The following is a 26,845-nucleotide window of genomic DNA, read 5'->3' as shown; positions in this document are numbered from 1 at the left end:
CTTATATGGGGTTGGTGTTAAAATTTTTCATTTCTAAAGCCTAAGCTTTTTTGTTGTTCAGTTATTTAAGTCATTTTAGACACTTATGACCCCATTTGGGGTTTTCTTAGCAGAGATCCTGGAGTGGTTTGCCATTTCCTTCTCCAGCTCATTCCAGAGATAAGGAAACTGAGGCAAATGAGGTTAAGTGACTTGCCCAGGGTCACACAGCAAGTAAGTGTCTGAAGTCAGATTTGAACACAGGAAGTTGAGTCTTCCTGACTCCAGGCCTGATATTCTATCCACTGTACTACCTAGCTTCCTCTGTGGTCTGGATAGAAACATAGAATTTATACCTAAGTCACGCATGTTTGATATGCAAATAGAGTTAGGATACTTCAACCTACATTATATATTTAGATTTGGTCTTTTTGAAAAATCTGTGAAGTAAGTCAATATGCTAAAATGTTCTTTTTATCCTTTGGATTTCTAAGTCATCTGGTTGGAAGTGGGGGTGGAGGGGTGATAGGGTGCCCAAAACTGTATCCATCCTTGTCCTGTGAAATATCGAAAATAACTTTGAACAGCCTTACATAGCGGGCATCAGAAAGGATGACCGGCACCCAAGTAGTATCATCTTGCCACTCTTCTCAGAAGGGCACGAAACCAATGAACTTGTTCTGATTCTTTCCTTTTGCCCAGGCCTGCTTTAGGAAATCTGATCAGTTTTCATTGTATTCAATGTTTGAAGAACTTCCCTGTCATTGCTTACTTGTTCGACCTTGGCAGCGAGTTGTGTTCCTTAAGCCTCCACTCTCAACAGTGACCTCTACCTCATACTGTCTTCCAGGTATGAGCCCTAGGTCATGGAAGTCAAAGACCGTTGCATCCTTCCCCACAGTGGTGTTGAGTAGCACTGAAGAGCCATTGAACAGCGCAATGCGATACAAGTCCCAGTCTCCAGCAGGAGGCAACCAGCCCACTCTTAGGGATCTCATCCAACCATTACTGATTGCCTTCAACTTTGTAACTTTCTCAGGAACTGAAATATGAAAGGAGAAAGAAAAAATTATTAAAGAATCTATTCGGGAGAGGGAGAAAGGTAGAAAACATCAGAGGAATAATATAAAATCTGACTTTGAATATGCTTTCCTCCTATTAATGGATTGTAAGCCAACGTAGAATAGCTCTCCATACAGAAAATTCCTCATTTTGGAAAATTTAATGCTTAAAAACTTATTCTTTATCAACTCTAGTAATCGAATAAGCAAATGATCTGTATTTTTTAGGGGTGGAGTCTGTAGTAACTCCTTTTATCCATGCAGATTTCTGACTTAGTAGGTAAGTACTAGGGAGTCGATCTAGGTACACAAAGGTTAGTAATGGCTTGGCCAGAGATGTCTGAAGACAGATCTGAACCTATGTCTTTCTAATTCTAAGTCCTGAACTCTAGGAGAATATTACTGCAATATAAGTCTAGTGAAATGGACAATGTTTATTACTGATCAAATGCTGGACCCTCAAACCATACCAACATTATTTCTAGCATGGGTACTTTGCCAAAGATGGCACCTTACAGAGGAGATCCTGAATGCTTGTGGCCATTAAAAGTTTTTTCCTTTTTGACTCCCGGGCTATTCAATAATTTATTGAAAGCACTGTAGCAGTCAACCTTGATATCCCTATTCATTATCTCATCTCCAATAGTGAAGAGGTGACATTGTTAAAATGTACAATTTAAAAAAAAACAATTAATTACACAAAGGCCACATCTTCATAGTCTAAAAGGAACAAGACATCATCTTGATAATTTAAGACCCAAACCAGTTTTCTTAAATTATTCAGATAGATAATATAATCTTCCACTTTTCTCTGAGCATTAAGACCTGACTTAAATATATACCTTTTATGTCATGGAAAATGAACTTACCTTCCACAATAGTAACCTGGTCTGATTAAAAACATAGGTAATCAAATTCCATCTTTAAAGTTCAAAGTTTACCTGTTCTCCCCACTGCTGTTTTCTGAGCAGAGAGTTCACCGCTGATGGTGGAGACAGTAACCTGATACAGGCGTCCTGGAGTCAAGCCATCAAAGCGGGCTTCCGTCACCCAGGCTTCTATAGTTCTGAATTCTCGAACATTCCCTTGATGAGACAATGTGATATTATAATAATCCAGGTTTCCTGGTGGTCTTTTCCATTTGACTTTGAGAGAATTAAAGCTATCCTCATTAGTCACCATCAGATTTGAGACTTCCACTGGGGCTAGCAAGAATGAAGAAAACCAAAAAGTTTTAAGTTAGAGTTTGTTTTTTATGGTTTATGTTTTTCTCTATCTAATTAGCAGTTACCTATCTAATTAGCATTTTATTTTAAAAACCCAAATGATACATGATTATATAATAGTTCAAAGAGATGTGCTTTATTCCCATGCTTGAGCATGTAGGATGCATTTAATAAACATCTGCTGACTAATAAATGCTTCAGTCTCATAAAGAAAATCCTCCTTAATTTACTGAGAGTTAGGTTGAAAAAAATAAACTGTGTATTTTTGAATTCATTCATGAGTTTGACAGATGCAATGTCATTTTACCAGAGCAATGCGGTAAAATCTCACAGTTGCTTTTTCCTCCATTTCTTAATCTCTGGTATACTTTTGGACCTAACTAATGTCTTAAAATCAAAACAGATACAAATTAGGAAGATAATTTCATCTTGGTTTGCCAATGGGACAGAGATTTCCAGCTACCTTGTTCTCTTAATGTATAGAAATAACTTTTAAGGTTTATGTTACATTTTATATAGAGGTGTCCTTACACCATCATTAACTTCTAACTTTGATGCCTTGGCTTCGTGGATTGTGGGTCTGAGACTATGTCAAGAGAGCACAAGCTCTGGCTGGTCCTTCCTATTTGAAAGTTCAGACATAAGCCTGGCAATGCACTCTAAGCCTGTCATCTGAAAAAAAAATCTCTCCTAAATCCCCACAGGCTCGTAACCAGGTTGTCCACACTGTGATAATTTTCTTTTTTTGGTCACCACAACAACATGCTCAAAGTCTGTCTCATCAGTTCACAAAGGGCTTGTGATCAGAGTTAGTGTTTATTGACAAAATCACAGATTCTTGAAATAATTGAAAAAAAGTATCTTCTCTACACATGGGCAGAGATGCCTACATGGCACGATTTATTGGGGTACCCAAACACCCATCAGCCCCCAAATATCTTCCCCACCAACTTGCTATGGTGTCTGAGAATTTACCATGGTATGTTTACTGTAACTATAATATTAGTGCTAAGCCATTTTATCTCTTGTGGGGGCGGGGTTCTTTAAAATAGGAATTCTAAATCTTTTTTTGCATCATGGATCCCTTTAGCAATCTGGTAGAGCCTATGGACCCCTTCTTAGAATAATGTTTTTAAATGTGTAAACTAAAACACATAGGATTATAAAGGAAACCAAAGTTTGGAAAAATTAACATGTAATTTTTTTCCATCCAACTTCACAGACTCCTTGAAATCTATAGATGTACCTTTTGGGGGTCCATGGGCCCCAAGTTAAGGATCCCTGCCTTAGAATATACACTTATTTAAGAAAGGTATTTGCAGAGAGCAGGGCAATGAGTTAGGTGAAAAACAGATGAAAACCAGAAAAAGTGTAATTCTATAGGGCAGGACCCTGGGTCATTCCAGAAGCAGCAGGGGGTGATTGGGTACTTATGGAGGTGATGCTGAAAGCTGAAATAAGGATGCTAAAAGAGCAGGAGGAGGAGGAGACTGTGATGTGGGCTGACACATTAGATGGGTTCACATAAGAAACACTAAATTTCACCTAAAATTTTATTCTGCCTTAGGAGAAATTCAAATCAACAAGTAATGCCTACTGTATACTAGGAGCTGGGAATACAAAGAGAAAAATAAAATAGTTCTTCCTCTCAGAACACTCACTAAGGGAAACAGCAGGTATACTGACGGGTAAATACAAAATAATTTCCATAGGTATGGACTAAGGACTGGGAACGGGGGAGCATATGGGAAGGTCCAGTATAAGCATTTGATTACAAGCTTGAAGGGATCTGGAGATTCTGAGAGGCTGAGGTGAGAAGGGAAAACAGTCCAGGCAGTACTACAAAGTCTAGGAGTTCGGAAGGGCAATATCATATATAGGGAACAGCAATAGATTAACTTTCTGATGAGGAAGAGTAATGGGAATTACTTCCGTGCTTCAGGAGTATCAATTTGGCAGTCATGTGGAGGATAGATAGAAAGGGAGAGACTAGAGCATTGGGGGAACCTAATGAAAGGAGTGGCACTTAATGAATAATTAATACATAAATACAAAATGTGAAATTTTTATATTATATTAATAATATAATAATTATATCAAATAAAAATAAATAATAAAAACTGGGGAGCCTCTAGTAGTGTTAGTCAATTTCAGTCTGCCCTGTGGTATCCTTCCTAAGTTAATTCATCAGAGAATGTCATCACACTTTCTTGGTATGAGTTTTTGGGTAGCCCGGGTGGACTTACCTGTCCTAATTAATTTAGACTTGTAGTTCCATAGCCCCGCTGCTTCAGTTACGATTGTGAGGTTGTAGAGATGGCCTGGGGTCAGTCCATGAAAAGTGTGTGTAGTAACGTGCTTTTCTGCACTGATGTCATGAACTGTTTTCCCTTTATCCAGTAACATCACCCTATATTGATCCACATTCCCAGAGCCTGGGGACCAGGAAACCTGGAGGGTATCAGTCTTGGTGGAGGCTTGGATAGCTTTCACTGGGAATGGTACTGGTGGAATAAAAAGTAGGTACAAAGTATAAGAGGTCATCATTTACATGTACAATATACATATACATACAGAACATGCATTCATTTATGCTTGCCTGCAATCTCAACTGTGCAACACTGTAGAGTAACTGAATAACTTAGGAATTTCAGCAAGAAAGCAGCACTTAAGAGTCGGGACACTGGCGTGAATCTCATCTGTAACACTAGCTTCATGCCTATGGAGCTTCAGTTTCCACATCTGTAAAATGGTGATAATAATATTTGCACTATACACTTCATAATTATTCAGTGGAATTCATTTTGTGAATCTTAAAGTACTATAGAAATGTGAATTATTCATATTGTTAATAAACCTTGCTATAATAAGACATGGAACACCTTTATAAATGAAACCACCTCCTTGTGTAGGTTTATCAAGAGCTAAGCCTTGGATGGAGTCCAGGAAAGATCTGCTTTGTATTGAAATCTTTTCTTCATAAAATTGTGTTAGCATAAACTCAGGTACTCAAATGGATTTATGATCTTATTGATTTGAAAGTTCCTTCCAACAAAATGGATCACAACTCATTCATGCTGGCTCATCTTCTGCAGTTCTTGTCTCTGTCTTCCCATAAACGTGCCATGGGGGCAGTTAACCCAACCTGCTAAAGGCCTTCCTTGATTTTTCCTGATATTGCAAGGGTACTAATGGGGTACCCTGGCTGTCTATTTTTCATCCCTCACACTTGCTACATGACCAGTCTATCTTTTCTTCCTGTCACACCATTAATTCCTTGATGACATGGTTTACTCCTGTTTTCCTTCAAAGTTATTCATTGTTCCTGTGTTTCAGCCTGTTGTGTACCCTCCCACTACCATCCGTGTGATATTCAATTATCATTCTTCAGAGACTATCAAATTCTATATCTTATAGCCATACAGTAACACTATTAGAATGTTGGTATGAAAACATGGGTCTTTGCTTTCTTGGGAAGCTTGGGGTCAGTAGGGGGGATTTGCAATTTCTCAAGGGCAGTTCAACCCTATCTCCTCTTCTTCAAATCTGTGCCCAGCTTATTGTCCGTCTATACTCTTTTCCCCAGATACACGTATTGATGGACAAGCTCTATAGGTTAACTATCCAAAGACATTTTGTATTCTAGGTAATAGGCAGTCTTTATCCACTTGGTCTCTCCTGTGTGGATGAGCAGGTCAAACTCTTTTGAGTGGTTAGAGATGTCTTCTAGGAACCTCTGCAAAGTTTGGGGGCTCGATGCAATCAGATCAATGTCAAACTCAAACACAAATATCTGGAGGATTTCCAAATCTATTAGAAATTCTTCTTCAACTTGGATTCTGTACTGGAACTCTTCCATCAAAGTGGCAAATATTTTGGTAAGCATACACTTCCTCATTTTATGACTTGTCTTACTATTTATGATTAGGATCATTGAACAAGGTTATTTATATTGTTATGTCTTCCAAGGATTCTTAGATGATTTTAATGTATGTCTGTATGGGATCCACCTTGCTGAAAAAAATGACCTTTAGATTGGCATTTTACTCTACCAAATCATATTATTTGTCATTCAATAAACAATAACTATAATCTTATATTCATTACTATTTCATTCAATTGTGAAATGTAAAAGATGTGGTCTACTATTGCCCATTGCTCATAAAAGCATCCTTTCTCCTGATAGAGGATGCCTTTGATTTGTGTATAAATAACTTTCATAAAGATTTTGTGCAAATGGGAAGTAGGCATGTATCAGTGAATAATTATTAATGTTCTTTCAGTTGGCTTTTTGGTGGTATTAACAGGATCAGAGATCCTTTTTTTTAAAAAAATATTTTGTATTGTCCCCTCTTTTAAATATTCGAGCCTTTATAATTGCCTTGCCTCCAACTCAAATCTCTTTTCTATATTCTTTGTTCTTTTTAAAAGGACATCTGGAACTGTGATGGAGGGTTCAAATGCAATAGTTTCACCAATTCTTGATGGAGAAAACAATTTGTTATAATGATTATACATAGCAATTTTACAACTATTTTGTTTTTCTTCTGTTCATTGTCCATCCATCTTCATCCTTTAAGTCACTTTTTAAGTTGGACGTATTGCCAAGCTTTCTTGAACTGATTTTACTCTTCCCTTCTCACTGCTCTGTGAGATGATACTGCTCAGAATCATCTGTCCTCCTCCTTCATAAGATTTTGCAGATGAGTTTACATACTATCTTGGCATTGCCTTTGGCAGTCATCTCTTTTTGGTAAGTAAGTCAAAGTGTCAAAATGTTTGCTGACTGAGGCACTTTCTGAGATCTTTTGTCCTTTATTACTGCAAGTAATTTATATTAGTTAATTTTTTAAAAACAAGATTATTATAATGTTGTCAATGTGATTTTGTTTCCAATTCCCAATTTTGATCATCAATTACTTGTTTTAATAGTTCCAGATTGAGTTGTTTCAATTGTATGCCATATATTTTCCGCATCTTTATATTTTTTTCTTCCTTTTTACTAACTGTGATATTAACTCTGACAAGATGATGGTCTGACTGTATTCGAGCAGCTAATTCAAGGATATCTCCTACATCAATAACAACTCCTTTCCTGCCTGTCAAAACATAATCTATTTCATTCTTTATGGTATTATTTTGTACTTATCATGTCCAAAGCCTACCAATTATTTTCCTAAAGAAAACACTGATGATTCAAAGGTATGAGGCCTCTGTGGAAATTTTGGTCTCTCTCATTTCATCTTCCTGAATCACGCTTTCCCATATATTTCTCTCCATCTTCATCTTTTTCCTCCCTTGCATTAAAGTAACAAAATTATTGGAATTTATTGATTTAATTTGGAGTGTCTTATCCAAGATCTTTGTAGAATTTCTCTACCTCTTCATCTTTAGCAATAGATAATGATGCATAAACTTCTTGCAAATATCTATCATTAGTATTGCAATTTATGATGACCAAATATCCCATGAAACAATATTTCTTATTGCCTTTGGGTTAATAATAAAAAAACCAGAGGTGGAAGAGTATGTAGAGTGATGGATAAATGGGGATGCAGTGAGGTAAGGGGTTTGGTAGGGTATCTCATTAGTCTCGTTTGGCCTGGTAGATAGTATAGAGTTGATTAATTTGAGATAAAGCTGGAAAAATAAGGTGGTCCCAAAATGTTGAGGAAATCCCTTAAAAGAACTTGGAGAGGAGCCAAGATGGCGGCTGGTAAGCAGGGACTGGAGTGAGCTCGGTACCGAGCCCCTCCAAAAACCTATAAAAATGGCTCTGAACCAATTCTAGAATGGCAGAACCCACAAAACAGCAGAGGGAAGCAGGTCTCCAGCCCAGGACAGCCTGGATGGTCTCTGGGTGAGGTCTATCCCACACGGAGCTGGGAGCTGGGAATGGAGTGGAGCAGAGCCCAGACTGAGCGGCGTGGAACATCCAGACCAGAAGCCGGGCGGAGGGGGCTCTAGCGCCCTGGATCAGTGAGCTGCGGCAGTTACCAGACCCCTCGACCCACAAACACCAAAGACTGCGGAGAAGGTTAGTGGGAAAAGCTGTGGGAGTAGAAGGAGTTCCCAGTTTGGCTTCCAGCCCCGGGGGCAGCGGAGGTGGGGCAGCTACAGCTGTTGTTACTTCCAGCTCCAGGCCCACCTGGTGGGAGGAATTAAGTGGCGGATCAGAGCAGGGGTGCACAGCCTGCCGAAGATCTAAGCCCAGTTCGGGTTGGGGGTTGGGGAAGGAGCAGTGCTGGTGTGGCAGAGCTGGCACCTCCCCCCCAAACGTGGAACATAGAACTCTGTAGTCTACAAGCAGTCATACCCCACTGAAAAACTCAAAGGTCAAGTTAGTTGGCTGGGAATATGGCCAGGCAGCAAAAACGCACCGAGAGTCAGTCTCAGACTTTGCATACTTTCTTTGCTGACAAAGAAGACCAAAACATACAGCCTAAAGAAGTCAATAAAGTGCTAGAGCCTACACCGAAAGCCTCCAAGAAAAACATGAACTGGTCCCAGGCCATGGAAGAGCTCAAAAAGGATTTGGAAAAGCAAGTTAGAGAAGTAGAGGAAAAATTGGGAAGAGAAATGAGAAGGATGTGAGAAAACCATGAAAAACAAGTCAATGACTTGCTAAAGGAGACCCAAAAAAATACTGAAAAATACAATGAAGAAAACAACACCTTAAAAAACAGACTAACTCAAATGGCAAAAGAGCTCTAAAAAGCCAATGAGGAGAAGAATGCCTTGAAAGTCAGAACTAGCCAAATGGAAAAGGAGGTCCGAAAGACCACTGAAGAAAATACTACTTTAAAAATTAGATTGGAGCAAGTGGAAGCTAGTGACTTTATGAGAAATCAGGATATTATAAAACAGAAACAAAGGAATGAAAAAATGGAAGACAATGTGAAATATCTCCTTGGGAAAACCACTGACCTGGAAAATAGATCCAGGAGAGATAATTTAAAAATTATTGGACTACCTGAAAGCCATGATCAAAAAAAGAGCCTAGATACCATCTTTTAAGAAATTATCAAGGAGAATTGCCCTGATATTCTAGAGCCACCGGGCAAAATAGAAATTGAAAGAATCCATCAATCACCTCCTCAAATAGATCCCCAAAAGAAATCTCCTAGGAATATTGTTGCCAAATTCCAGAGCTCCCAGATCAAGGAGAAAATACTGCAAGCAGCCAGAAAGAAACAATTTGAATATTATGGAAAAACAATCAGGATAACACAGGATCTGGCAGCTTCTACATTAAGAGATCGAAGGGCTTGGAATGCGATATTCCGGAGGTCAATGGAGCTAGGATTAAAACCTAGAATCACCTACCCAGCAAAACTGAGTATCATGTTCCAAGGCAAAATATGGACTTTCAATAAAATAGAGGACTTTCAAGCTTTCTCAGTGAAAAGACCAGAACTGAATAGAAAATTTGACTTTCAAACACAAGAATCAAGAGAAGCATGAAAAGGTAATCAAGAAACAGAAATTGCAAGGGACTTACTAAAGTTGAACTGATTTGTTTACATTCCTACATGGAAAGATGATGTGTATGATTCATGAGATCTCAGTATTAGGGTAGTTGAAGGGAATATGCATATATATGTATATATATGTTTATGTATATATATATATATATAGGTGCATGTATGTATATATCTATGTATATATATGTGTGTGTGTGTGTATATATATATATATATATATATATATATATATATATATATATATATATGTAAAAGAGAGAGAGTAGACACAGGGTGAGCTGAAGATGAAGGGAAGATATCTAAAAGAAATAAAATGAAATTAAGGGATGAGAGAGCAACATACTGAGAGAGGGAGGTAGGGAGAGATAGAATGGGGTGGATTATCTCACATAAAGGTGGCAAGAGGAAGCAGCTCTGTGGGAGGAGGGAAAGGGCAGGCGAGGGGGGAATGAGTGAACCTTGCTCTCATCAGATTTGGCCTGAAGAGGGAATACCATACATACTCAGTTGAGTATCTTACCCCACAGGAAAGAAGAGGGAGGAAGATAAAAAAAATAAAAGGGGGGGGATGATGGAGGAGAGGGCAGATGGGGGTGGAGGTAATCAAAACAAACACTTTGGAAAGGGGACAGGGTCAAGGGAGAAAATTCAATAAAGTGGGATGGGTTGGGAAGGAGCAAAATGTAGTTAGCCTTTCACAACATGAGTATTGTGGAAGGGTTATACATAATGATACACATGTGGCCTAGGTTGAATTGCTCAACTTCTTAAGGAGGGTGGGTGGGAAGGGAAGAGGGGAGAGAATTTGGAACTCAAAGTTTTAAAAACAGATGTTAAAAAAAAAGTTTTTGCATGCAACTAAAAAATAAGATACACAGGCAATGGGGCGTAGAAATTTATCTTGCCCTACAAGAAAGGAAGGGAAAAGGGGATGAGAGGGGAGGGGGGTGATAGAGGGGAGGGCTGACTGGGGAACAGGGCAACCAGAATATATGCCATCTTGGAGTGGGGGGGAGGGTAGAAATGGGGAGAATATTTGTAATCCAAACTGTTGTGAAAATCAATGTTGAATACCAAATATGTTAAATAAATAAATTTAAATTTAAAAAAAAAAAGAAAATTACAAGTGGGCAAGTAGAAGCTAATGATTCTATGAGGCATCAAGAATCAATAAAACAAAATCAAAAGAATAAAAAAAGAAGAAAATGTAAAATATCTCATTGGAAAAACAACTGACCTAGAAAATAGATCCAAGAGAGAAAATCTAAAAATTATTGGTCTACCAGAAAGCCACGGTCAAAAAAAAAGAACCTGGATGGTATCTTCCAAGAAGTCATCAAGGAAAACTGCCCTGAGGTCCTAAAACTAGAGGGCAAAATAGTCATTGAAAGAATCCACCAATCACTTTCTGAAAGAGATCCCAAATTGAAGATGCCAAGGAACATTTTAGCCAAATTCCAGAATTATCAGTTTAAGGAGAAAATCTTGCAAGCAGCCAAAAAAATTCAAATATTGAGGAATTACAGTTAGGGTCACACAGGATCTTGCAGCTTCTACATTAAAAGATAGGAGGGATCGGAATATGATATTCAGTAAGTCACAGGAGATTGGACTACAACTAAGGATCAACTACCTAGCAAAACTGAGTATAATCTTTCAGGTAAGGAGATGGACATTCGGTGAAATCAGGGATTTCCAAACCTTCTTGATGAAAAGACCACAACTCAGTGGAAAATTTTGATCTTCAAATTCAAGACTCAAGAGAGGCATAAAAAATAAACAGGAAATAAAATAGAAAAAAATATGAAACTAAGTAGACCAATAAAAAATGTAAAATGTTGAAGAAAAATAGCAAAGGTTAGCAAAGATTTTTATAAAAAGAATTCTTACCATATAGTACAATATATTTATATCTTGCACAAACTGTGCAAACAGATGAGGAATTGGGTCCAGAGTTGAACAGGAGAGGGAGAGTAGAGGTTTCTTTTTTTTTTCTTTAGTGACCTCATACTTCTTGAAACAAAACTCTATATGTTTTAAATTAATTAATTAATTATTATTATTATTATTAGTTTTCAACACTCACTTCCATAAATTATTTTTCTGTCTCCCTCCCCTTTCACCTCCCCAAGATGGCATGCAATCTGATATAGGCTCTACATGTACATTCTTATTAAACATATTTTCACATTAGTCATGTGGTAAGGATGACTTAGAATGAATGGGAGCAACTACAAGAAAGAAAGAGAAAACAAACAAAAGAGAGGAAATAGTACGCTTTGATCTGAATTCAAACTCCATAGTTCTTTCTCTGGATGTGGATAGCATTTTCCATTATGAGTCTTTTGGGATTGTCTTAGATCCTTGCATTGCTGAGAAGAGCTATATCTGTCAAAGTTAGTCATTGTACAATGCGGCTGTTACTATATAAAATGGTTTCTTGGTTCTGCTTACTTCACTTGACCTCAGTTCATATAAATTTTTCCAGGATTTTCTAAAGTCCACCTGCACATCATTTCTTATAGCACAGTTGTATTCCATTGCACTCATATACCAAAACTTGTTGTGCCATTCACCCATTGATTGCCTTCCCCTCAATTTCCAATTCTTGGCCAACACAAAGAAGTGCTGTAAATATTTTAGTACATGTGGGTCCTTTTACCATTTGTATGGTCTCTTTGGGATACAATGGTAGAAGTGGTATTGCTGGGTCAAATGGTATACACATTTTACAGCCCTTTTGGCATAGATCCAAATTGTTCCCCAGAATGGTGGGATCAATTAACCACTCCAACAACAATGTATTAGTGTTCTAAATTTCCCACATCTTCTCCAGCATTTATAATTTTCCTGTTTTGTCATGTTAGCAAATCTGACAGTTGTGATGTGGTACATGAGAGTTGTTTTGATTTAAAGTGCTATATTTTAAATACAAATACATTTCCACTGATATTTTATGGTTTCAAGTTATGAAACCCTGTCGTTTGAGGAACTGATTTTGAGAATCACTCAAACGGGAGTGGAGTAACATATAGTACCATGTTCCAACTTGAATCACATTATAAGCATAAACTTATATAGAGAAAACAGTGTGAAGGATGCAATACATCAATATACCATCGCAAAAGGAATAAAATCTAGTCATTTATTAAAAAAAAAAGAACTTGGAGAATTTAATGATCAAATTCTAGCTCTTACAAGCTTCTGGGAGCCCTGGGAGGTCACCTTCTCTTTGGAGAGCATCAACAACTTCTGCCAACTCCTTTCTTTGTCTCTCCAAGGAGTACAAACCAGCCTTCCATTTAGCTTCAACTCACTCCTTTCTTTAGGTTTCATTTATGGCAAAAACGTTAAGATTGATAGGATTCACCCTTTCCTACAGTATGTTTATTGGACAAGGGGCTGACATTTAGCATACTGCAAGGCAAACTATGGATGGCCTAAGACATCCAGAAGTGGAAGGGGTCATCTAGGACTAAAGTCCACTTTATAATTTTTCTTTGTTTTAAGGGTTGCCGTGGCCAAAGAATTCATCAATAAATGACTAGTATATTGGTGACATGCCTTTCCTTAGTTGCTTGGTTAGTCTGCAGAACAAAGATTCCTTTTAATTCTGGGGCCACACTTGAAGTATTTTTAGGATTGTAGAACCTGCCTGAGACTATGCCCTACTGGCATGAGCATTAAAAATCCATGATCACTTCCAGGAGGTTGGGGAAGCATCATAGTAAGACTTTGTGTTAACACTCTAGACAGTTCCTACTTATGCCCACTATAGCTATTACTCAGCTAGAGTAACCCTTAATATAAACTACTATTTTTCTATCATTTTAATGGCAGCAGTTTAGAAGGCCTCTGTGGTGACAGCTGAATTTTTTGTGTTTTGAGTAAACATGCTAAAAATTTCTTTTAAACACAGTAATCACTAAAGTTGCAATCATAAATATAGTAAAAGTCATTTTTACAGAAAATATCTAGCTGGGGAACAGTTATGGAAGGCAAGTGTAAATAGGAACTGGAAGAAAGGGGAAGACAGTATAAAGTAGGGAGATAACAAGGAAAAAATGGGGAATGAGGGAAAATAAATGAGGGAGAGAAAAAAAAATAGAAAGAGGTCCATACAATAGAAAGTACAAGAATCTCAATAATCACTGCCTCAAGTTTCACCAGTATCTTGGTTCCCAAGTTCTAATCAAACAGGAGGAGAAAGAATGAGACTCAGGGAACTTCACTCCAAGCTAATGTCAGGCAAAAATCAGTAAAGGAAGAAAATAATTAAAAATAAATGCGTTCCAGGATGTAAATTCGGAAATAAGGTTGATCAACACAATTCCATTTTAAGGATACAGGATGGTAGAGTTGGTCAGCAACTTAGAGATTGTTCATTTAAATCCATTTTATAGAAGAGAAAAAAATGATAACTTCAGGGGAGTTACTAGGTTTGGGCAAGGTCATATAGTAAAATGGAACTAGAACTCAGGCCTTCCAACTCAGTGATTTTTTTCATGACCCCAAACTGCTTTCCAAGTGATATTAGGGTGAGAAGGATATAGAGAAGTTTCTGTCCTTTGGATAATGACACTTCTAGGATCTCTAGAATTGGGATTGAATATGATGCTGTAGATAGGACAATTCAAATGGGACTCAAGAGAGCTGGATTCTAGAACCAGCCCTGGTACTAATTTAATTTAATTCGTTTAATAGGCTAATAAGTAACTGGTCAAAACATTATAAGGGCATGACCCCTGAGATGAAATGAGACAAGGTATGCAAAGCATTTTGAAAACCTTAAAGTGATATGTAAATGATAACTATTATTATTATTATTATTAATGGAGGACAGGGGACAGGATAATTAACTTTCAAAATATTATATGATTTACTTATAAAACTAGTGCAGCCAAAGTGTTATGTGAGGTCTGAAGGGGAAAGATGATCACTTGTTGGAAGAGAGTAGGGAAGGCTTCCTGGAAAATGTGGGATTTGAACTTAGTACCAGAGAGATAAGAATTTAATAGGAGGGAGTAGGTGGAAAGGGAGAGAGGAGGAGGTAGGAACCATCTCACCTGGGAAGTGGCACATTGGATAGAATGCTGGGCTTGGAAGTTAGAAAGGCCTGAGTTCAAATTCTGCCTCAATCACTTACTGCAATGACCCTGGGCAAGTCACTTAACCTCTGCCTCAGTTTCCTCATTTGTAAAATGGGATAAAAAATAACACCTGCCTCCCAAAGTTGTTGTTTGGGTCAGAAGCCAAGATAACATTAAGGTTTCAAACATATGATATTGGATATTATAACAAAGAGCAGGTGTTTGGGGAAGGGGGAAGATGCCAAGCTAGGATTTTGGACAAGCTAAATTCGAAGCATCAGTGAAGGTTCCCTGTAGGCAGCTGGAGATACAGGGTTGGATTTTGGGGGAAAGGTCAGAGCTAGGGCCATAAGTCACACTAACTAGAAGGGTGACCTTGTCCAACATGCTTAGTTTCCTTTTGCCTCAGCTACCTTCTTGGTAAATAATATGAATGGGCTAGATGACCACTCCTACTTCTACCAACTCTAATGTTCCATGATTCTGGGTGTTTAATATTTAATAATATGTAGAGAGGTCTTACCAGTAGATCCATTGACATGAATTGCAGAGCTGCTTTTATTTCCAGAAATAGCTTGAATGGCAAAATAGTATTTGCTACCAGCAGTAAGGTTGGAAAATGTATTTTCATTTTGTAAAGTACTTTTTGGAATTACAGTCCCCTGGATCTTCTGGTTCTTGTCATCGAACAACTGTAGCTCATACGAATCAACCTTTCCCAAAGACGGGTTCCACCAAACATGCAAACTTGTGGAAGTGGTCTTCTCCATATCAACTTCAAACTTTGTGGGAGGTAAAGGGTCTGTGAAGAAAGTAACAAAGAAGAGACTGAAATTCATAGGATTGTGCCAATATAGTCTGTGGGTTTGTGACCAAATGTTTCAATATGATTGGTTTCCTTTATAATTTTATGCATTTTATTTTGTGCCCATGAAAACATGGGTAGCCATGTAGTGCAGTGGATAGAATGTGAGGTCTGGAATCAGGAAGACTCATCTTCCTGTGTTCAAATCTGGCCTCAGACCCTTACTAGCTGCTGACCTTGGACAAGTCATGTTATTCTTGCTTCAGTTTCCTCGTCTGTAAAATGAGCAGGAGAAGGAAATGGCAAATCAATGCAGTTATCTTTGCTAAGAAAACCCTCAAAGATCTGGACATGACCGAAAAATGACTGAGCACACACACACACACACACACACACACACACATTCTGAGAACGAATAGGCTTTGCCAGAATTCCAGAAGGGTCCATGACACACAAAAAGATTAAGGATTACTGAATTGCAGGAAGCCTCTGCATTACTGTTCAGATGTATTTACAACAGGCATTACAATATGGTAGAAAGAGATTTGGTGATGGAGACAGGGAAAATTTGGTGATAGAAGCCTTGGGTTTGAAACCTGGCTTATCTGCGCATCTTTGAGTAAATCTACTTTCACCAAACTGGTCCTCAGTTTCTTCTTCTATGAAACAAGCTGTTTGGGCTAGATAATCTCTTAGAGTATTAAATTTTCTGAACTTCTATACTCCCTTGCAAATGACAGTAACTAGAGCAAATTTGCCACTTCATTAAAACATTGGCATAAACAGCCATCATATAAATATATATTTCTTCAAATATTCAAAAAAAATCTTACTTCGTCAGTGACAGTACTCCCTCTACCAACACAAAGTTCTATGCTCTCCTGTGTCCCAAAACATTAGTCGCTTGGTGATCAATCCTTTGGTGGTATGCCTCTCTAAACCTGGCATGTGGGCCTCAGAAAAGAGATATACAGGCTGGTACTTGGAGTCTTTCCTGTTTTCTCAGACCTGGCAAACCTTACAAATTGTTGGTATAGTCTGGAAGAACTCAAGGTCACCTCCATACCATGATGCGGTACTCAGAATAGGAGTGTTAGTAGAAGACATAAACTGGCATTTCTAATGAATAAAACATTTTATTTGGCTGTTTGTAGTTATGCCATTAGAGTTCCATCTCATGCAAAAGTTTTATATTTTCTTTGTCCTGAAGAATAGATATCTCTCTCTCTCTCTCTCTCTCTCTCTCTCTCTCCACCCACCCTGCCAGTGTTTAACATAGTGATTGAAACATAGTAAATACTTATTAAATGTTTGTTGATCAACTGCCTTGAATGTTTTTCACTCAAGTCCAAGACTGTCCACCCCAGGCCAAATATCTGTAGAAACCTCGAAAAACTTGGTTAAAACTGATTTTTTTTTTGCTTACTTAATGAGAAACATTCAACATTGAGAAACTTACGTATGTTTTAAATAGAATTTCCCCCATTACTACAGCCAGTTTTTATTTTGGCATTTGGTGCCATGTAAACATAGCCAAAGAGAGCAATGCTGGAGCTAAAGAATCTTCATCATTTAGCCACAAGCCCAATCTAAGTATATCATCCAGGTTATCCAACAACATATCAGCTCTGAACTTCAGTCCAGGGAATAAGATATAGGGGACTTTCAACCTTGCCCTTAAGTACCCCAAGATAAGAGGAGGGTTTGGAAGAGAACAGTGGGAGATAGAACAGGAAAAGAGTGTAGCGAAGCATGAATGCTTTTGATTTAGTCCAAGGTTCCAGAGCTCTGAAACAACTTTGGGAACCCTGGCTCCTCTTCTATGGAGTGGAGTTCCCAGATTGGCCAGTCCTAGGTCTAAGTGAGTTGACCGAACTATTATGGAACCCCCAAGAGGTCTAGCGTTAACATGGATTGGTGCTGTGGAAACTTTAATAGTTGTCCAATGACATTTAGTGAGCACTTTCTCTAACAAAGCACTCTAATGGTGCTGTGGAGATGTCAGAGAAATAAATATATCAGTCAGATGCATCAGTCAAAGCAGGCCAGAGATACATAAAACCATATTCTCCTACAGTTTTAGGGTTCCAAAAGTTTGGAGACCACCTGATCAGGGTATCCTAGTCATGAAGGACCCACCAGGGTACATATAGTTATCTTTTTCTATTGAGATAGAAAAGGGTCTTAGTCCTTAGAATGCAATGTGAATTGGAATTACAGCTGACCCATGAGGAAGTTCTAGGGACCTTAGAAGAGAAAGAGTCTACTGCAGTCAATGTAACTAAAGTAAAGACAAAGTGATATTGTATTCAAAATAATCACATTTTATTTTTAAGGATTTTGTTAGAAAGTCAACATGGTATACATACTAGATAGAGAACTGTCCTTAGAGTTATAAAAAGCTGAGTTCAAGTCTTGCCTCTTACTTTCTGGGCAAAACAATTAAGTTCTTAGTACTCTCAGTGAATGTCTAAGACTGTAAGTTACAGAACTGGTATTAATCTGCATTGAGGAGGTTTATTTTATTAATGAAATTAGAGGTCTAGAGTCTATCCCTGTGGTTTTGGAGTGATTTATGATTAGGCAAATGGGAAGTGTGGCTTAATGGCTAAAGAGTTGGCCTTGAAGGCAAGAATACATGGGTTCACATCTTGCCTCTTACACATACAGACTTTGTGGTCCTGGGCAGGTCCTTTTACTTGTGAGTTCTAGGTAATCCTCTAAGATTCTAGGGTGTAGAGCAGGGATAGAGAGATGGTCCTTTAATAATGAAACCATAGGTCTTTCCCCTATCCCTGGTCTGCTAAGTTTTTGTTTAGCTTTTAAAAATTTTTGTTTAGTTTTTAAAATTGTATTTATTTTATTCTGAACTTAAGAAATAAAACAAGCATTTCCCTAACATAGTAGAATAGAAAAAAAGATGATTGTACATGAAAGTGCAAAGCTATTTTGTATAACTTGCTATTCCTTTTAAATATATAATAAAGTTTTCATGTAACTTTCTTTTGTCTCTCTTTTTTCTTCCCTCCCTCCTCCTCCCCAGATGGCTACCACTAGACCCGAATATGTGTACATATACACACATATATGCATTCACATATATGTAAAACCATTCTATACATACTGCTCTTTATCAATTCTTTCTCTGGATGTGGATAGTGTCTTCTGAAATCATATGTCCTTTGTAGTTTAATTTGGGAATTTCCTTTAAAGTCTACTCTCCCCCCGTCTCCTGAATCCTCAGAAAAAAACACCAAGATAATTTTAGGAGCAGGTCTACCTCATTGCTGAATTTATAGCCAATATATCCCCCTGTGAGACATTTCATGCTCTATTCCATATGAATAGATAACACTCAGTCAACAAATAAAGTTACATAACATTTCATTGTTGTCAGTCTCTGAGAATTAGCCACAAAAGTGCCAAGTGGTCAATGATGGATGAAACTTAGTCTAAAGGGGTAAACTGACATTAATGATGGATGAAACTTAGTCTAAAGGGGTAAACTGACATTCTCAAAGCAATACTGAAATGAACTGACTTTAGAGATGAATTCTGAAGGGCCAACTCACACTGGTCCCTGTCCCATTTCATATGTTGTATTACTCTAATTCCCCATCCAAGAGAGAAAAAGCCCATAAAGTGAACAATAAAAAAAACTTTCCTCTGAATCACTGTGATATTTCAGATCAAAACATTCAATCCTCCTCTCCACTTCATTTTGAATTATCTTGAGAACTGCTTCAATTTTCCCATCCTACATTTTCTTTTCTTTTTTTTTTTTTTAAAACCTTAATAAAATATGATCAGCTCATTCCCAGGGGAAAGCTTTCTAACTGGTAGAACTAAATCAGAAGCTTCTGAGAGGATTCTTCATTCTCTTTGTAAATAAGCAATTTTCTTTAGTAGCATTGAGGGGCCAGTCAGACACAGTGGGAACATTGTTGGATCTGGAATGCAAGGACCTGAGTTCATAACTTGGATCTGCTACTTACTTACTCCTTACGGAATCTTGGATAAGCCGTTTGACTTCTATAGGCATCTATACTATTCTTCGTCTATAAAAGGAGGAAGTTGGAGTGGCTGGCCTCTGAGATACCTTCGAACACTAAATTTATGATCCCATTTGCTTTTGGGGGGGGGGGTTGTAACAACAACAACAACACAACCACAATATTATATCGTACTTCCTGCGTGCCATTTTGTTGTTTCTGACTCTTCATGACCCCATGGACCATAATACGCCAAGCTTTCCTACTCTCCACTATTAAATATGTACCAGGTGTTTTAAAAATACTGTCTCATTTCATCCTCACAACAACTCTGGGAGGTAGGGGTTATTATTATCATTCTATTTCACCAAGGAGGAAACTGAGGCAAACAGGTTAAGTGACTTGCCTAGGGTCACACAGCTAGTCTGTGTCAGAAGAGGCTTGAAACCAGGTATTCCTAGCTTCCTGGTTGACTTTCTAGTCACTTACTATGACATATTTCCATTTACCTTATCGTAAATAATCTCCCAGAACTCAAATTATGGATACTAAAATTCATAAACACATAATTTTCATTCATTTTTATTGGTAGCTTTTGTTTTTATATCATTTTCATTTTCAAATTACCCTTATCCCTTCCTCACCAAACCAGTGAACCCACCTCTCCTAACAATGATTTTTAAAAGAAATAGAGGGGAAAAAAGTAAAGAAGAATACAAATTTTAAAATGATGTTTCTAATTCAGAAAATGTTTCCTTTGGGGATTTAGATAAAGACTATACTGTCCTGAATTCTGAGAACTCCCCAAACTCAAGAACAATGAATTGACAAGAATCACATCAGCTGATAACTGAAAAGTTTCATTCTTGCCTCAAGACCAAGATGAGTTGATTTTCATCAGCATTTCAAAGGTGATCAGTAAAATTCTAACAGAAGATAATTGAGAAAAGGTTTGGTGTCCAGACAACATTTTCTGCCTGATTTGCAAAATATGAGATTCTGCCATTAAGTTTTAAGGTCTTTTAAACCAAAACTGGTTGGGTGCCTAGAAGGTGAAGTTCAAATATGCAGACTTTATCTAATCGATCTGGGCCAGAAAACAAAACACTAAGTCCTTTGTATATCCGCTAGAACAAAGAAACAATGGGACTGGGAGGTGCCTGGGCAAAGAGAACCCTGGCTGGAAACAAACACTTAAAAAACCATTTATATTGAGATAAAATTCTGGGCTGGCAACTGCCCAGCCCTGATACAGTAAAGAAGTCAAATATTTTTTGGACAAGCATTTTTAATGTGAAATCTACTTGAGATCTATAAACACTTCAGTAATGTGTTTCATGGGGCTGTTACTTTTCTTTTTAATCAGGAATGGTCACTTACTTTATTCAATACAATTTAATGTTATTTTAAAAGACAGTTCCATGCTTGAGATGTACTCAAAAGACGGACCACACAAAATTGGAAAGGCCCCACTAGATCTATATATATATGGATGGATGGATAGATATGGGTGAACATCACATTTGTATCTCTCTTAGTTCTATCAAAACCACACCTCTGTGCTTCATAACCACTGAACTATTTCAGAATAAGAGAACTGTCAAAGTCCATAAATTGAAACTTTTGTCTCAAACAAAATACGTACATGAATCATTAGCCAGCAATTTTGTGCATCTTTGCTTCCAGACACAACAGGAAACAGTGATGCCAATCGTACCAGATCCTTTGATATTGACTATACTGGTAAAAGGAAGTACCAAAAATCTCACAAGTAAGTTTGATCGCCCAATTTTCCTGTCTTAAGAGGAAAGGCCGTTTGGTGAAAGTCCAGCACCCAAATGAACTTGCCTTAAGTCACACTTTTTTTTTAAAAAAAGGAAGCCACATAATGAAATATTTATTTCCTTTTTTTGCCATAGAATTGATTTTCAAAATATCAAGATCACTAGATAAGAGAATTTCAAGGACGTTTTGAATGTGAAATGATCAATATTTATTTTGAAAACAGGCCCCAGTGTCCTGAGGAAAATGAAATCACAGGTGGATTTTTGTACCAAGAGCTTTTTCCTCCCCAAAAGTATCATGATGTAATATTCCTTTCTCATTTTCAAAAAATGCTTCTTATACCTAGGGAGGATTTTGTCTATGATATGACGAAACAGCTCTTCTATATAACAAAAAAAAGCCTAATCTATATAAAAAATATCAAATTGGTTAGGCTAATGTAGTCAAAAAGGCTGACGAACTTAAATGAATTGCTTACTTTTCACCTAGTTGTGTTAGTAGCAGATCAATGTAGCCTACATGAAGACATTGGCAATTAACCAATTCCTATGGCTTTGAGAAAGGTCAGCAAGGTGGCACAATGGATAGAATGCTGGATCTGGAGTCAGGAAGACTTGTTTGTGAGTTCAAATTCAGCCTCGGACATGTACTAGCTGTGTGACCCTGGGCAAGTCACTTAACCTTGTTTGCCTCAGTTTTATCATACGTAAAATAAACTGGGGCAGGAAAAAGCCCCTACAGGATCTTTGCCAAGAAAACCCCAAATGGGGTCACAAAGAGTCTGACAAGGCTGAAAAGCAATTGAACGACAAAAACATGGCTTCAAAAATCTTAGTGACTCTACCTTTAGAATCTCTCTTTTTGCATTCTGACCACCATTCCCTTAGTCTTGATGTACATGACCATGATCATCCCTAGGGGATCCAAAATGATTCCATTCTAAATCCAATGATTTTCTATGTGATTTGTACCTAACCCTCCCGTCAAGATAGTGCCACCAAAATAATCATCCGAAGTGTTACTTTGTACCTGTTATCTCAGAAAAAAAAAACAAAACAAAAAACTGAGAGCTTTTCACTTTTGATGTCACAATCTAACTGGAGTACGATATCTCTTCTGGTCCCTCCCCCATTCACTTTGCATATCTACATGAACCTTTTGCTCTGCTCATTGCTTCACATATGTATTATTTAATCTTTAATTTTTACTTATGTTTCCTTTTACCTAGAATATACTGTTTATTCCCTTTATTACCTAATTCTAATCTTTTTTCAAAGCTCAGTTAAATTTTTACCTCCTCTGCAAACCATTCCTTGATTCTACAGGATCATCCCACATCTCAGTATTCACTTTCTCCTCTGAACTCCTGACTACACCTTGGTCTGTGCCATTGATTTGACACTTAGTATATTTTGTAATTTGTCTTTTATACTTGTGTCTTTGTTATCCAACTAGATTTTAAAGTTCCAGTGCACAGGAATCTCTTTGTATCCCTACTGCCCAAGATAGTGCTCTCTATAGAGCAGTCACTCCATAAATGTTTGTTGTTAACTCTTTGACTTGGGATCATATCTTATGACCTTTTGAATTATATAGCTCAATAATAAATGTTCCTCTTTATATGGAAACTTTCCATGGAGGCCTGGCATAGCAGTATGATGAATGTTATAATGGTGTAGAGTGAATAGGAAACTTTATTATACTTAAACAAGAAAAAGAGGAAGAACAAACAGAAACATGTCCACAAAGACAACCAATAGCTAAAGTCCACAACACAAAAAATTGATTCACTTGCCACGTAGTTCTCTGATTCAGTATTTGAAAAGATGATGTGAGTCAACATCTATACAAACACACAACTAGAATGTGCTTAATTTTCCCCTTCTAAGTAAGGGCAAAAAGTGGCCAGTACTGAGGAGTGAGTGAGTGGCAAACTCATACTTTCAGGCAAACTCTATTTATTGCTGGCTAATGTAAAATTTCTTGGATAACATGGGAAGACATAGAAAAAGACAGTCCTCTTGTACACAAAGATCAAGTGTTTATGGGAGCAGTGATTCAACTGTTCACAAGTTTAATACAGAACAATAGATTGGGTGACCCAATGGTCAGTTCAATTTCGTCATTAAGATGAGTGTAATTCATAATTTTAACAGTCCTGCTATCTTAATTTGCTTGACTTCCACTGCATTTATTTGTTCTCTCATCCTTTCATCACACAGAGATAGAGCTATCCCTACTCCTCACTAAAGCTAATTGTTCTATTTGAATGCATGCATAATACCATTCTTTCCTATCCTTTCTAGGAAATCATCCCTCTTCTCTCATGTATCTTCAATCTCTCCCTGTCCACTGGCTTCTTTCCTGCAAAGATATTCAGAATTTCCTAATTCTAAAACAAAAACAAAAACAAGAAACCTTTCCTTCTAGAGCATCTCTTAACTACCATCCACCTCTGGCTTCCCCTTTACAGCAAAATTTCTGGAAAAATTCCAGTCAATACATTCTTTCTTCAACCCCGCCTTCCACTGAAACCTTTTACTCAAAAGTCATCAAAGATCTAATCACCAAATCCAACGGCCTTTTTGTCAGTCCTAATCCTTCATCTCCCTGCAGCATCAGGGGCTATTGACCATCTTCTTCATCTGTATCCTTTCTCCTCCCTCTGGAGACATTAAATTCTCTTTGTTCTTTTATTATTTTTACTATTTCTTCTTCTCTCTCTATTGCAGGTTTCTCATCTTCTTATCTCTTTAATATGGGTATTCCTCCAAATGCTTTTGGTGGCACCCTTCTTTTATCTCATCACAACCTTCAGTCATTTTAGGGCTGTACTGGAGCCAACTCAAAGCAACTCCCAAGAGCTGATTATTAAATTTTCAGTGTGATCACTTATGCTTTGGAAATCAGCATGGAGAGTTTCCATATAAAGAGGAACATTTATTATTAAGCTATATAATCCAAAAGGTAATAAGATATGATCCCAAGTCAAGGAGTTAACAACACACATTTACGGAGTTGCCTGCTCTATAGAGAGCACTATCTTGGGCAATAGGGATACAAAGAGATTCCTGTGCACTGTAGCTTTAAAATCTAATTGGATAACTAAGACACAAATGTATTATCAATGCAATTTTAAAGGCATTCAAAGATCAATTTTCAAAATATCTCAAAGGAGGCAAGATTCCAAGACAATAGAGAAGCTCAAGATATATAAACTATATAGGCGACTAAGAATGCTTCGTAGAACTCAGAGTGGAAATTTATAATAAAGGGAATAAAGAGTATAGTCTAGGAGTTGATTTATTGCTTTGTTGATTTCTAGACTTAAGAAAGTAATGGAGAAAATGTTAATGCAATTTAACTCAGAAGTGTATCTTAAATATATTTGGAGGGGATGGGGAGAACTGGTTGTTAAACATTTACCAGCACACACCTTTCATCTGAGGTCTATTCCCCACATCTCTAACTCCTTACAAGATAATTTCACTCACTATATACCATTAATATCTCAGCTCAACATGTTAAAAACTGAGTTAATTGTTTTTCCTCCTAAACCTGGTCCCCATCTTGATTTCACTATTATTTTCAATCTTAACATTTTTACCCAGCCTCTCACTTGTAAGATCTTGTTGTTATCTCTGACTTTTCTCTTTACCTTACCCCTCACACCCAATCAGTTACCAAAGTCCCATTGATTCTACTTCTGCAGTATCTCTCACATATCTCTCTGTTCCCTCCTCTGTCCCAATGGCCATTATCCCAGCATGAACTCTCATTACCATCTGCCTTGCAGAGGCCAAAAAAAGCCTAGAAATGGCTTCATTTCACAAAGATTTAACCTCTTTGTCAAGCACAAAGGCACAGTAGCCAAAGGCAACACTTTTTTTAGTAGAAGGTGATTTTCACAGCATTACAGAAAAAGATGATTAAAGGTTATAAACAATAAAATTCAGTGAAGGGAAAAAGTTGGGCATATATAAGATCCAACTAAGCCAGATCGTCCTGAGAACATTTATAGATATACCGGAAGGACAACAAATAGGCTTGAAATGGAACAGATGTGACTGTATGTCTACAGTAATCTATTTTCATCATTGATGGCAGTGGAACCACTACATTTGGACTCAATGCCTCAGAGAGTACACTGTGAAAGTGGAAACTCACTTAATAAGCTGAAGAAAGAAAGAACAGATAGATATGATCAAATAAAAACAGAAAAAAATCCACATTTGAGTCAACACAATTTTAAAGGCATTCAAAGATCAATTTTCAAAATATCTCAAAGAAGGTAAGATTCCAAAAGAATAGGAAGATCAAGATATATAAACTATATAGGTGACTAAGAACCCTTCATAGGACTCAAAGCAGAATTGATTTGAATAGTCAAACATCAAGGAACGAATTGGATCAGCAATCATAGAACAAGCATAGTGTAGCCTAACACTGGATTTGGAGTAAGGACAGACCTGGTTTCAAATTCTGCCTCAGGCATGCACTGGCTGTGTGACCCTGAGCTCATCAAATAACTCCTCTGTTTCTTAGTTTCCTTACCTGTATAATGGGACTTTTGGACTCCATGGCTTCTACAATTTCTTATGGCTCTAAATCTATGATTTTATGATTATGTATATGATCATATGCTTTTATGGTCAGTATAATTCCAAATAGTAGACTATAAGTTTTTGATCTCCAAGGATGTTCCTATCATTTTTGGATTAATCTAGACTAAGTAGATGCAGACTTATAGGAAGCTTAAGGTTTTATGTGGGCAGCTACGTGACACAGCAGATAGAGCGCTGGGTCTGGAGTCAAGAAGCTTTGGGTTTAAATCCAGACTCAGTCACTTAGCAGTTGTGTGACCCTGGGCAAGTCGCTTAATCCTGTTTGCCTCAGTTTCCTCATCTGTAAAATGAGCTGGAGAAGGAAATGGCAAAACACTCTGATATCTTTGCCCAGAAAACCCCAAATGAAAAACCAGACACAACTGAACAGCACAAAATGTATGTAATTTTATTTCTCTCTTTGTCTTTTTAAATGCAATTTTAAAACAACAAATCACTAGAAAGTAATTTTGAGTCCAACGTTAATTATGAAATCATTCTAACCAGGTTGGACTTGAGTCTTCTTTTATTGGCTATTAGAATAGAAATATTAGATATAATAATTAGTTGATATCAAATCCTTATCAAAAAGAGACAGAATGCCTTGCTTAAGTCTGAGAATATCAACAGGGATACTTGGTAATTAAGCGCTTCTCTGTCCCCAGTTTTCAAATTTAAAATGGAGCCAGGCATTTTGGGAAATATGAACTAATTTGACCTTTTTATCCACCTGTTCAGAGCATCATGTTCAGAGCATTCAGAGTTTGAATCAGGATGGATGTCTTTAGTCACCCAGTCCAACCCATACCAGAGAAAGAA

General features: G+C 37.4%; 1 protein-coding gene across 2 annotated transcripts in view; it reads right to left on the bottom strand.

Annotated features, from left to right (window-relative positions):
• Positions 1–26,845, bottom strand: part of PTPRB (protein tyrosine phosphatase receptor type B) — a 165,442-nt gene that overhangs the window by 74,160 nt on the left and 64,437 nt on the right. For both annotated transcript variants that reach the window (XM_036759249.1, XM_036759250.1), the window contains 4 exons: positions 15,364–15,642; positions 4,513–4,770; positions 1,982–2,245; positions 752–1,021 (listed from right to left, as the gene is read on the bottom strand). In XM_036759249.1, coding sequence (XP_036615144.1) covers positions 752–1,021; positions 1,982–2,245; positions 4,513–4,770; positions 15,364–15,642 — 1,071 coding nt within the window. The remainder of the gene's footprint in view (positions 1–751; positions 1,022–1,981; positions 2,246–4,512; positions 4,771–15,363; positions 15,643–26,845) is intronic.

Source organism: Trichosurus vulpecula, chromosome 5, assembly GCF_011100635.1.
Source record: "Trichosurus vulpecula isolate mTriVul1 chromosome 5, mTriVul1.pri, whole genome shotgun sequence".
NCBI classification, from domain to species: Eukaryota; Metazoa; Chordata; class Mammalia; order Diprotodontia; family Phalangeridae; genus Trichosurus; species Trichosurus vulpecula.
Note: the sequence above shows the minus strand (reverse complement) of the source record. Positions and strands in the feature narration are given on the sequence as shown.